This window comes from Corythoichthys intestinalis, chromosome 5 (genome assembly GCF_030265065.1).
Source record: "Corythoichthys intestinalis isolate RoL2023-P3 chromosome 5, ASM3026506v1, whole genome shotgun sequence".
Lineage (NCBI taxonomy): Eukaryota > Metazoa > Chordata > Actinopteri > Syngnathiformes > Syngnathidae > Corythoichthys > Corythoichthys intestinalis.
Window position 1 is genome coordinate 18,143,764 of NC_080399.1, and position 14,045 is coordinate 18,157,808.

The following is a 14,045-nucleotide window of genomic DNA, read 5'->3' on the forward strand; positions in this document are numbered from 1 at the left end:
GTTTCCTCCGCAGGGTGTCCGCCTCTCCCTTAGAGATAGGGTGAGAAGCTCGGTCATCTGGGAGAGACTCGGCGTCGAGCTGCTATTCCTCTGCGTTGAGAGGAGCCAGCTGAGGTAGCTCAGGCATCTGGTTCGGATGCCTCCTGGACGCCGCCCCGAGAGGTGTTCCGGGTATGTCCCACCAGCGGGAGGGACGGGGACGACCCAGGACATGCTGGAGAGACTATGTCTCTTGGCTGGCCTGGGAACGCCTTGGGATCCCGCCGGAGGAGGTAGTTAAAGTGGCTGGGGAGAGGGTAGTCTGGCCTTTCCTGTTATAGCTGCTGCCCCTGCGATCCGACCCCGGAGCAAGCGGAAGATAATAGATGGATGGACGGACGGACGGACATTTTAGAGCTGTAATTGCAACACTGGGAAACCGTGATATTTTGGCTTAAGGTTATCGTACAGTCAGAATCTCATAATGGCACATGCCTAAACAAATGTCAAATTTGCTCTTCACTTTCCTAAAGCTTGATGTAGTGGCCTCAATCAGGTGCCTCGTTGTCCGCCATGAGTGCATGCACATCATAGAGGGACGGCTAAAGAGTGTTGGGAAAAAAAATAGCGACATTAAAAGCAGCTGCCAGACTGAACTCCACAAAAATGTTGTTCCCCGGTATTATCTATCTAGCTATCCCTATACTTCAAAAATGCATCTTCCTTTCCGATAGCCTGCTAGTCTCCTTCTTAGAGTGCTTTCTTGTCAGCTCAGCAATGAGTACATGCACGTCAGTGTGAAGGCTGAAGAATGATATTTTTTAAGTAAATGGTTGGGGAAAGCCAGCGTGTAGAAAGGGGTTTCCTACAAGGGCTTCAACTCATTGGCTATCATTGACGGCGATAGATCGAATGATCGCTGCCAGCTACTCCTAGGCAAAATGGATTAGATGTCTATTGTCGTCAGTGGCAGTGAAACATGATAACTCCCTGCCAGCCCATGAATTCCCTTCCCGTGTGTTTGTGAGTCTCTACGTAAGCATTTCTTGGGGTCAGGTCAGGCTGCGAGGGTGTGGGGAGGGCGTTTAGGGACAGTTGCTTAGCGAGTTTCCCCATGAGAGGAAACACATACACTCACTCACGTGTAAGAAACACGCTCATGCAGTCTAGCATGTACAGTAAATCCATGTGAAAATTCCGAGGATGAGTTTTCACTCCAAAGATGAGGAAAGAGAGGGAAGGGGAGGGGGTTAAGAGATGAGCAGAGAGAGAGATGATGACTCTCATGAGCAGAAATATTTTAGGAGTCAGTATTGAGGCTGCCACGAGCTATCTTTAAGCGGCCTACTTCTCCATACTGCCTGGTGGATGCTGGCTGGGGAGAGGATGTACACACACAGTTGCACACACACACAAATGCACACACGTCTGGACACACAAAGCAGCAATGAATCAAAGAAAAGAAAACAGAGAAGATATGCCAATTGCTCTTTTTGTGTCTGTCAACGCTAAATGCGCTCATGTCAGCAGCTGTAATGTCTAATTACCAAGCACTGCCCTCGAGTGGGAAAAAGACACACATACACACGCACACACAACGGGCACAAAAAGATAATTGTGGCCACACAATATAAATGATTAGCTCCTTATAGCCTTTGTGGACAAAAATCACCAAGACGGGAGAGAATTTATTTTCTTTTTTTACACTGTTGAAGGTGATCTTTCATTATTTATTTTGACAACTATTTTGCCAGTTCATCACTTTAAATTGTTAACCTAAAAATTGTTCAAATGCTCTTTTGAGCCACTATACTTGTTTAATTTATTTATTTATATATTTCACAATTTGTTTAATTTTAAAAATCCAAAAGGAAAAAAACTACTTAGAATCTGTTGTATTTATTTTATATATATATATATATATACATTTAAAGTGCCTATGACAGCAAAAAGCATGTTTTTTCATATTTCACGCGTTATTTTATGCTCCTGAATGAAATGGTCAGCTTGGATGTGTATTGACGCGATCGTTTTATTTATTCAGTTTTTCAAATTCTGCGCTTTTAATCCTGCGCCATGAAAATGAGTGACTTCCGGCTCCAGTCTCAGGTTGAGAAAGAATGCGAATGTGACGTCACCCGGGTCACCATCTCACAACACAACCATTGCTTTATAGCATGCAGATGGACTGCGGATTCAGCTGATTTTGCGGATTGTTTATTTTTTGCGTCACGCCAGCCCAATGTGCTGAAAGCTTTTGTTGCTGCACCAGGGAGAGAGGTGTGAGGCATTTTGGAAAAGATCTTCCAAAAGATTCTTGTTCACCGCGATGGACAAAACAAGTCCGACAACCGAGGAACTATTGGACAGACAAAGAAGTGAGTAAGCTTCCTGTTTTATATTATGTCAAATACTGGGATCATGACAAGCGTTTTAATAAGGAGGTGGTTTGCATTTTGTGGGTGATAATACTACTCCTGTTTTGTTTACATTTTCGGCGTTTCCTCTTCTCTCCCCGGCGACGAGCACTGCCTACCCACCGCCGTGGGCTGGCCGATCGGTGAGGACAATCAACCCCGCCACCATGTGTGTCATGATTTGGGGTAGTTTTGTGGGATTTGTAATTTTCAGCGTTTCCCATTCTCTCCCCGGCGACAAGTACTGCCTGCCCGCCGCAGAAAAAAAACTTAAAAACGCCGCTCAGTTTGGGTTAGCATGTCGGCTAGCTGTCACACCTCCTGTTTTTTTACGCTCTTTCCTCCGCCTTCGAAGCCGAAGCAGGGAAATGACAAAAGCCTGATTAACCCCGGTGGAATAAAATCCTGTTCGGGAGGTGCAAGAAGTCGACGTTTTTTACCATTATGCAGTAATTTTACCCTGTCGTACAGAAAATATGCATTTTTAATATTTCATTTTCCATTTAGCACAAGACTGTTATTTGTCATGACCATACCATTTGTTAGCAATTCGGGAAAATTACTTAGATAAAAAGAATATCCTGTAAAATATTGGAGTAGAGATATTGAAACAATGACATTTTGCTGCACTCTGTCACAATTTTCCTCATTCTGCATCATCCACCTCAATGGGCTGAATCGTGACCCTGCCGACGTCATCCTCCAGCTGGGGACGCTAGAGCACTATAGACCCCACTCACCAACGTGAGTGTCGCTGTATCCGGCCGCCATATTGTCCATCATTGTTTATCCGTATTCTCAATGGTTTCAATTTGTCGTGCAATTTATAGTGCAATTCATGGAAGCCCCGGTGCTTTCAGACGCTGTAAACTCATTGGATGCGTTGCATAAAAGACGTTATGTGGAAAAGCTTCAGTCTATCCATTCGCCAGATCCATATTTGATGCCTAAATCGATATTTTTCGACCCGCTGTCTTCGCCGTCTCTGCCTGACATCTGCTACCCTGATATCTACAACTATCTTGTCCACAGAAACAGGCTATTCTCACGAAACTTTGAAAAACTTTAAGAGCAGCACTCTAAGCAACATTACCCCGTGTGACCCTTTACTTCCAATTTTCTAAAATGGCGACAATCAATTAAAAAAAAAAAGTTGACCTCGATGGCTGACGCTTCAAGGATAGGTGGATATTGGACTATTTATTCAATAAAATACGCAACAACTGTGTCATTTGCAAAGAGACAGTCACTGTTTTCAAAGAGTTCGATGTGACGCGATGTCACCAAACAAGACACGCTGACATGTACAACATTACAGGGAAGATACGCAGCGAGAAATTATAGCAAGTTGAAGCTAGTTTAATTTCACAGCATCAGTATTTCGCAAGAGCCCGAGTGTCGAAAGAGAACGCCACAAAGGCGAGATTGTTGAAATTATGAATTAAAAAAATAATAATAAAGCAAATGTGACACACAGAAAGGCTTGCTAAAATTTGTTTAAATATATTGTTCTACGTAAATCAGTCAAGGGAGCACCTCACATTTTTACCACACCAAATCTGGCCCCCTTTGCAAAAAGTTTGGACACCCCTGTTTAATTGATGATCCGGAGACGAGGCCAGCTTCTTTCACTTGGTACCAGCTAAATATTATTCAAAAAATAATGATTGCGGAAGAAATAAAAATCTTGAATTTGAAACTGTATGTTGTCGGCGATTAGCCTCGCAATGATCTTAATTGTGGTTGTCAGCCCAAAACCCTCTAAATATATATTAAATGCATCTTACCAGATATAAAATGACTACTACATAATCTGTGGTGATCGTTTGGTGCCCAGTTTTCTCGTCGAATTGCAGCAGTCCATCTCGCTCTCCTCTCCGGGTCTCTCGGAATACGGTAGAACTTCAAGTCTCTCCGTCTATCTTCTCTGTTACTGCAACCAACCGCCACACACGGCTTCACCATTTTGATTATTAATGTTAACGAGCAGAAAAACACACCATAATAGGAGGAATTTACGTAGCGGTAATGCGTAAACACGACGAGCTGATGGACAATATGGCGCGGAGGCGTGGTTGTGACGTCATGTGAGTGGGGTCTATAATGAAAGGCAGGGCTAAATGACAGATTAAAAGACTAATTTCTCATCATCTGCGCTTTGCCAAATTGTTGTATATAGTCAAATTGTCGCAAAATATGATTCTAATTTACATAATAATGTGATTTAAGATTTTTGTTATGCTGTCACAGGCACTTTAGTTTAAAAAAAAAAATAAAACAATGAACAATTTTTATGTGGTTTTAAAGTAAATCAGATGATTATTTGTAATTTTCAAACATCTACATTTGCTTTGGAAAACAATGATGATGAGTCAATGACATAACCCTACATGACTGCATAATATTCATAGTCAACTTTTCTAAGCTCAGTGTTGGGTTCCAAAGCACATTTACAGCCTAAATGTAAAAGTCCAGCATAATATACAAGGTTATATTATGTGATTTTATGTGGGCCAAATTGTACATTAATAACATTGTAACATTTAACTCATTGTCTGCCATAGACATCGCATCCAATTTGACTAGGGGGGCTGGCAGCAATCATGGACATCTATTGCTGTCAAAACCAGTGAAACATGAGCATTCAATGATAGGTATCCCAGTTCAAACATATCTAACGGCTGTCAATGACAGTGAATGAGTTAAAAACCTTCAATGGTTCGTCAATATTGATAAAACTCAACCATACATTAGAACACCCATGTTCTTATCCACACAATATTCTCGCCTGTTTACAAATGTGGGTCACCACTATTCTTGCAGATGGCAGCAGCATGTTATGGGAGACAAGGGGGATGGGGGTGCGGGAGAGTCATAGCACTTCACTTGCTGAGTAAGGGCTTATTACCTCCACCTCACTCAAGATGGATGCCATTACAAAGGAGTTTGTTTACATAAACATACCCCAACACTGTGTTACACTCACATAAAAAAGGAATAGGGGAATAGGTCTACATTGGAGAACACACGCAATATTAATAAAGGCTTAATTCAAAATGGAGACAAAAGAGCACTCAGAAGATGGGCATTTATCATTGTTGGAAAGGAGAGTTGTAGCTGGGGTTTTGATAGAACATTTCTGCCCCCTGACGTTCACATTGAGAAGTACAAAACCTAAACAGTAATGAAGTGGGGCTTTCTTTCTTCCCTTAATTTTGAGTACAGTGATCCCTTGTTTTTCACGATAAGAGAAAAACCGCGAAGTAGCGCCCCCCCTCAAAAATATTTTTTTTGTTTTTTGTGTGTGTGTTTTCAATGTATTTATTCAGATTTAGCATATGAAAGCGATACATACGAGATATTTTCAATTAAAAAAAAATAAATCAATTAAAATAATTTTAAAAACTTAAGTATATATATTTTTTAATAAATGGTTTTAAATATTTTAAAATGTAACAATTATGATACATTTTCAACATGTTACTGTCCGACAGAATGATTTTTAAACAAAAATAAAGTAGAAAAATGCTTGTCTTTATTAAATGCTTCATTGAGTGAGTCCACTCAAATCCACTTAAGCTGCTCACTTGCACACAGTGAGTTTCCGCAGCAACTCTTTAACAAGTTAAAACGATGATAGACGCATTGGCGCTTTGAAATTTCGGCTTCCGGGCATCTATGGCAAGATCAAACCTTAACGTCTGTCAATCATCGTTAACTATAATAAGCAAGTCCATTGCACTGCCTGACCAAGAAAAGGAGGAGGGGGAATAAGAGTATGTGATCGGATCGGGACAGCTCATATGTATTTTTTTTTTTAATTGAAAAAACAGATCCGCAATGGACTGAGGGTGCGAAGTTTGAAGCGCCAAGTAGTGCGGGATCGCTGCAATCTGATTTTTACATGTGATTTGATAGTGTTTCATTGTTAAAATAATTTCTTGTCCATAAATGACAAGTTGTTGCTGCTACAAAATATAGCAATAGTTAAATAGCCACTCCAAGATGGAGTCATTTTACATTTAATTTGACTAACTTGTCATGTTAAATCATGCCAATTATGCTTTGAGAGCTATTTCAAATTTCGCATTAACTGATTAGTGAAAATAGAAATTTGAGAAATTATGACGAGTGAATGCATTCTCTCTAAAATTCCTTAACATGCCAAAAGATAGCATCAAGAAAAATAGTCCATTGGTGTAGAGACAAGTGTCAAGGCATTTTTTGCAAGTTGGTGTGAATTTAGTCATATAGTTTGTCATAAAAACCCTCTATATAGTCAATTATAACATTTGATTTTGTTAATTTATCATGTTAAATTATACGCACTATGCTTTTACAATAATTTTCTAATTCGACATGGACTGTTTAACAAAAATAAAAATTATAATATCATATATAAAGATATATTATAAAGATATTTATGGTATATATATATATATATATATATATATATATATATATATACACACACACAGTGGGGAGAACAAGTATTTGATACACAGACAATGGGAAAACCCATTGGCAGTGTATCAAATACTTGTTCTCCCCACTGTATATATACATACACACACACACATATACATATATATATATATATATTTTTTTTTTAAATTTATATATATATATATATATATATATATATATATATATATATATATATATATACCATCAATTACCTGTAGTTTTTCCTCTGTCGTTGGAATAGCATTTGTTTTAACAGCCAATATTGTACTTTTTATGCAACACTACATTGAGAAGAAACTAATTTAATTCATTGACTGCTCCTGTCAGTGATATATGAACATTAAGAAGCTTCCTACTGTTCCAACGGCTTAGTGTTACGTCATAAATTAACTCACTGGCTGCCATTGACGGCAGTAAGACGTCCAAATTGTCTTGAATGGCACTGAAGCATCATCATTCAATGCCAGATAATGCCTCGTTCAAATAGATTTGAAATCGATCACTGTCTATGGCAGTGAATGACTTAATGTTCTCAATGGCAGGAGTCTTTTTCAAAAAGTACTGATAGAATGTGAAGGTCACACAAACATACATCTTCAGTTGGGCAAATAAGTATTTAGTCAACCACCAATTGTGCAAGCTCTCCTACTTGAAAAGATTAGAGAGGCCTGTAATTGTCAACATGGGTAAACCTCAACCATGAGAGACAGAATGTGGAAAAAAATATATATATATTGTTTGATTTTTAAAGAATTTATTTCCAAATTAGAGTGGAAAATAAGTATTTGGTCACCTACAAACAAGCAAGATTTCTGGCTGTCAAAGAGGTCTAACTTCTTCTAATGAAGTCTTACGGGGCTCCACTTGTTACCTGTATTAATGGCACCTGTTTTAACGAATTATCGGTATAAAAGACACCTGTCCACAACCTCAGTCAGTCACACTCCAAACTCCACTATGGCCGAGACCAAAGAGCTGTCGAAGACACCAGAGACAAAATTGTAGACCTGCACCAGGCTGGAAAGACTGAATCTGCAATAGGTAAAACGCTTGGTGTCAAGAAATCAACTGTGGGAGCAATTATTAGAAAATGGAAGACATACAGGACCACTGATAATCTCCCTCGATCTGGGGCCCCAATGCAAGATCTCACCCCGTGGCATCAAAATGATAACAAGAATTGTGAAAAAAAAATCCCAGAACCACACGGGGGGGACCTAGTGAATGACCTACAGAGAGCTGGGACCACAGTAACAAAGGCTACTATCGGTAACACAATGCGCTGCCAGGGACTCATATCCTGCACTGCCAGACGTGTCTCCCTGCTGAAGCCAGTGCACGTCCAGGCCCGTCTGCGGTTTGCTAGAGAGCATTTGGATGATCCAGAAGAGGACTGGGAGAATGTGTTATGGGCAGATGAAACCAAAATAGAACTTTTTGGTAGAAACACAGGTTCTCGTCTTTGGAGGAGAAAGAATACTGAATTGCATCCGAAGAACACCATACCCACTGTGAAGCATGGGGGTGGAAACATCATGCTTTAGGGCTGTTTTTCTGCAAAGGGACCAGGACGACTGATCGCTGTAAAGGAAAGAATGTATCGAGAGATTTTGAGTGAAAATCTCCTTCCATCAGCAAAGGCATTGAAGATGAGACGTGGCTGGGTCTTTCAGCATGGCAATTATCCCAAACACAGCCAGGGCAACAAAGGAGTGGCTTCGTAAGAAGCATTTCAAGATCCTGGAGTGCCCCAGCCAGTCTCCAGATCTCAACCCCATAGAAAATCTGTGGCGGGAGTTGAAAGTCCGTGTTGCCCAACGACAGTCCCAAAACATCACTGCTCTAAAGGAGATCTGCATGGAGGAATGGACCAAAATACCAGCAACAGTGTGTGAAAAGCTTGTGAAGAGTTACAGAAAAAGTTTGGCCTCTGTTATTGCCAACAATGGGTACATAGTTGAGGTTTACCCATGTTGACAATTACAGGCCTCGCTAATATTTTCAAGTGGGAGAACTTGCACAATTAGTGGTTAACTAAATACTTATTTGCCCCACTGTATAACCTAAGTGGGCTGAAAACAAGGAAGCGGAAAGGACGGAGCAGTTCAAAGCCAGAGGAACGAATATCAACTGGGTTGTACCTGCACCGGCATTCATTATTACTAGCCGGTGAAGGGGGAAGAAACGTTTAAATGCCTGGCGGTCCAGTCAATACAACATCAAGGCAGTTTGGGATTTTACCCAAATAAAATTAGAATAAAGTGTTTCTGCTGTTGGTTTGCGGCAGTGTGACATTTCACTATAAAATTTATTTCACTAATTACGAACGAAATCAATTCAAACCTGACTAGTTGGCAACCGAAATGGGATGCCATAGAAATTAAAACAAAAAACTTTATTTGGAGACTATTTGAAATAAACATTTCCAAGATAAAGTTAATATGTTATCATTAAAAGATTTTTTTAAAAAGTCCTCACATTGTAAGCACAATTTAACTACAATGGGTCATTTTTAACCATTGCGGTAACAATTCAAGCCTGACTAGTTGGATACCTAACTGTGTTGCATTGGAATCCCATCATAAAGACCAGAAATGCCCTCAACCACAATTCAGTCGATTTCTAGCTAATATGTACAAAATTCATCCAACCAGTCAATTTTAAATATTTGTTGATATGAAGTTAATCCATCTCTTGACAAGCATCCTGCCATAAAAAAAAAATCACATCCAAACCTCGTACCCAAATTATTTTGAGTGTATTTTTTTAAGAGCGCAAATCTACTCACCGTCAACGAACCTCAGACAGGTCCATGCTGTTTATAAAAAATGAGAAGCACAATAACTGTCCGGACAAGCGAGTGCAATCTCAGCAACCGACTGAGCCTGGCTGCATTACGGCCTGCTCGAGAACATGTTTCCATGGTAATGTGCACAACACACACACACAGCAAAGAGTATGGCAGGACGTTATTTTAGGGAGCAGTCCTAATGCCGTACAGACAGGAGGATTACTCTGGAATAAGAAACTGTAGAGCAAATGTATCTGCTTGGCATCATCACCATTGGAAGACTTTTGTTATTTAGCGCTGTTTGATGTAACAGTTTTAACAAACATTATATCTCTCGTCAAAAAATTCATCCAACTGCTCCATCCACTCATGATGAATCGGACGTCGCTTGCCGTCAATGACACAAAAACATGATCTTTTACAGAACAAAAAGTAAATTTAACAATTGGGACATAAAACAAATGCGCGGAGCCATTTTGTAATTCAAGGACTAACTATGACAGCTGTGCATGTGATGGAGACCAACAATGTAAAGTTGCCTGTAATGCAGTAGTTTTGATCACTGAGCAGCCTTCCAAATAAAAATCACAGAAATGTTTACCAAAAAAACTAGTTCAAATGAATTATGACCACCCGGCTCACTCCCTAAACGTGTCAACAACCCAGAGACCTAATCAGCACACCCGAAGAGCGCGCATGCCATCTAATACTAATTAATTTGGTGAGCGTCCTCACCACCACCACCTTCCAAATTTTTGGAAAATAAAATAAAAATGTTAAGTTGACAAAAATGTTTACTTCATGAGTATTTTGTGTTATTACAAGCCATTTATTAACAATATTTAAATGATGAGTCCAACAAAAAGGCACAGCTTGAAATGTAATTTTAACAAACGCCCAAAGAAAAATGCAATGCAATTTCAGTGCAATGGCACAACACCAGGACAGGTTTGTTTGCATATCAATTATGAGATGTCACCATCGTGCCTTCAAACGTATCAGGAAATATATGTACGACTTTTTTTTTGTAGCACTGTTTTATTCTGGCTGGGGAGTGGGCAAAAAAGCCTGGAATGATAAAGCACCATGGGAAACCCTGAATGGTGCATTCAACCAAAATTCATCTAAACAATCACCACATAAACTCATGCCAAGGCATGGCCCAATAACTGTTGAAATATGTTTGAAAACATGTTACTCGGTGGAAGAAAAAATATCATTTTTGAAATAAAAATGTTCAAGGTTTGCCTGGATTGTATCCAAAAATGTTTTACACCTGTTTGAAAACTATTGCTTTTTCAGACAATAACGCCACAGACTTCAAATGACGTTAAAGCCGGGCTGGCGCAAAAACTGCGAACGAGTTTATAGTCAAGGTTAATTCTTTGGAATGCCAGCCAATAGCGTTCTCCCATTTCTTGGAATGGCAGCTCAATTTCTTGGCATGCCAGCCAATAGCGTTCTCCCATGTCAGCCAATAGCGTTTCATGTTGTAAAATGCCACCAATAGCGTTGCGTGTTACTCAAAGTGGCAGCCAATGGCAATACGAGATGCGTTGTAAGTCGCTTCGGGCAGCTTCGGAAGAGAGAACAGAATTAACTAGACAAGGATGGCTTGCAATTTTTAGACGGACGGCATACAATGAAATAATCGAAAAAAAAACAGTGAGTTTATTTCAAAGTTAAGGCTATTACCCTCTACCCTGTTATTTTTAAAAAATATCCGCGTTTTGGTACTTTTTAAGAAAGTAAATGAAGTAAAACAAACCAATTTAAATGTTTTTTGATGTTCCAACAAGTGAATGTCTTAACTCACCCGGTTTATTCTACTAGCCTGTTGTTTTGAAAAGTAGTCCGTGTTGTTAGTGATTTTTTTTTTAAAGTCTGTAAACATTGTGAGTCTAACCACAATAAATATTGATGTTCTGTGTAGCCTCATTGAAAAGTGTTTTTCTTTTACTTGCTTGAGTTTGGCTACTGACCTGTTGTTTTAAATAGTAAAATGATCAATAGTTTTTGTAATCAGTCCTGTTTTAGATGTAGTTTACCCCAGAGGTAATGTGTAAGTATTATTTGTTACAAACGTAGTCGTTAACCATGTGCTTTTAATATCAAAACGTTTTTTGTTCACTAATTTATAAGGGGTTTTAATGTGTTGTTTATCTCTTCGAGATGTATCCAATATTCAAAAGGAGACCTAATGGGTGCATAATTTTGAATGACTCCCAAGAGGCGGCATAGTTCAAGAGGGAAAATAAAAGTAGACCTTGGGCCCGTCCTACCATAATACCAAATACTTACAAAATAATAAATAGTAAATACAAAAACCTATGCACATTTTGTTCATTAGGTACAACAAGTGGAAAAGAACCAGGAGGCACTTGTGCTGCGACAAGGTCGTCTTGTGTTTACTTCATTGGCATCTAGTTTTTGTTGATTACCACATTTTACAACAACATATATGGGCAAAAATGCTTTGAAAATGAAAACAAAACATCAGGGAAGGAAAATACTCATAAATCATTTAAAACAGAAATAACTTATATAAATGATACAATGAAATACAAACATTGCTTATAATTAATGCATGGAAACAGAGTCAATGCGAGTTTAAAGCTAGCTTATTAGGTGATAAAACACAAACAGTTTTGTTTATATCCCATTATATAACTTTCTAGTAGTCACAGTTGCTCAATGAAATGGAGCGACACGATCGGGAATCGAACTCCCCTTTTGTACGCTATTTTTCCAACTAATCATACAAAACGGGGTACTTATATTCTGAACAAAAACGTCACAGCATCCTAAACCCTTTCACGCCCGGCTAGCTCAGTCGGTAGAGCATGAGGCTCTTAACCTCAGGGTCGTGGGTTCGAGCCCCACGTTGGGCGAATATTTTTGTCTCCTTTAAGCAACCACTTTCAGAATTTGTCCGTAAATTTTCATTTAAAGCTCCTTCTCAAGCTGTTTCGCAGAGCCATTCAGCACATAATACACGACACGAATGTGACCAAAACTGAACACTTCCTGTGGGTGTCATTGAGTGACGTCGTGTCAGTCCCAACCCACCATTAAAAAAAAAAATCCACCTCACATTCACACGCACTCACACTCACTCACTCCAATTCGCATGCACCTTACAAAGGCACTGCAGACACTTATAAAATTCTCCACAGCCAAGGTAGAATGCAAAATGCATTTATCTTGTAAAAATCTTTCCTTAATATGTACAGCACTAATGTCAGCCCACTTGCAACTTATGTGCAGCATACAAACGTCATGCACAGACGAACCCCGGCAGAAAAATATTTGGCTACCCCAGCCCCCAAACCCACATCCTGACTTACCTCCGAAAATGAGCCGGCTTTTCCTTCTTCCCCTTCGGCCTCTTCTTCCGGGACTGCATGGTCAACACTAGTGAGTTGGCACCGGGCATGGCACGAGCGGTCCGAGGGGAAAGGGTGCAAGGAAGCAAGGGATGAGAGAGGAAACGAGAGAACCCACGTCAGAACGAGACATGAATCTGCGGCGCCACTTCCGGTTTGATTCGGCGCAAATGCAGGCGCAAAAGCAAGGTTGGGAGTTCAGTTCATTTGCGGGGGATCAACGCACCTTTCCTAGAGATCATGTTTTTTCCTCCTCTTGCTCTCTGGGCGGGAGCGGCCAGCACTGACACGCACTCTTACATCCACTCTGTGCGTTTTCTTTTTCTTTTTTGCTCCCTCTGTCGGTCAAAATAGGAATTGCGGGCAACAACTACTCGACTCCAGTGGGGATCCAGTGCGATTGCAGGATCTGGAATTTAGAGGTCCTAAACCCCCGAAGAGAATATTGATTAATTAAAATACAAGCGCAAATAAGTAAACATACAATAATGTGCAAAAGTCTAAATTCACACTGATTTGCTGTTTTGGCAATGTCATAAAGCATAATGCCTAACATATTCGCGCTTTACTATTCATAAATTAACATATTTATAAATTTCCAGAGCATCGACATAGTGAGTTTTGATGCCAAGTCTTGAAAATTATAACCGTGGTTAGTCATTGTAATGGGGGAAAAAAGTAAAAGGCACCGCTGGGATTCGAACCCAGGATCTCCTGTTTACTAGACAGGCGCTTTAACCAACTAAGCCACGGCGCCGGTCCCATTCCGCAGGGATTTCTTAAATATCTTTCAAAAAGTCCTAGATGGGGAAGTTACCCACATGGCCGTGAACTTGTAGTTTGTGATGTAATAATAATACGAGTATACTAACCCGAAAATACGACGAAAGTTTTCAAGTTTGTGCTGCTGCTGCTGCTACGGCATCCATATTAATTGTACTGTGGTACTCCAAAATTGCAAGAAAGGCATTCCAAGTAGTAGAGATTAACTGAGTTTAGAGATGC

At 39.9% G+C, this 14,045-nt stretch overlaps 1 protein-coding gene and 2 non-coding genes across 7 annotated transcripts in view; 1 reads left to right on the top strand and 2 right to left on the bottom strand.

The window, feature by feature from the left end:
- srpk2 (SRSF protein kinase 2) overlaps positions 1–14,045 on the bottom strand; it is a 117,161-nt gene that overhangs the window by 102,227 nt on the left and 889 nt on the right. For 2 of the 5 annotated variants that reach the window (XM_057837834.1, XM_057837832.1), the window contains exon 1: positions 13,002–13,134. In XM_057837834.1, the coding sequence (XP_057693817.1) occupies positions 13,002–13,090 (89 nt within the window). In that variant the 5' untranslated portion in view covers positions 13,091–13,134. Of the gene's footprint in view, positions 1–13,001; positions 13,135–13,266; positions 13,466–14,045 lie in introns of those variants that run through there. The other 3 variants (XM_057837829.1, XM_057837830.1, XM_057837831.1) reach the window with 2 other exon arrangements.
- Positions 12,473–12,545, top strand: trnak-cuu (transfer RNA lysine (anticodon CUU)). The gene has a single exon. It is a non-coding gene; the product is annotated as a tRNA-Lys (tRNA).
- Positions 13,724–13,797, bottom strand: trnat-agu (transfer RNA threonine (anticodon AGU)). The gene has a single exon. It is a non-coding gene; the product is annotated as a tRNA-Thr (tRNA).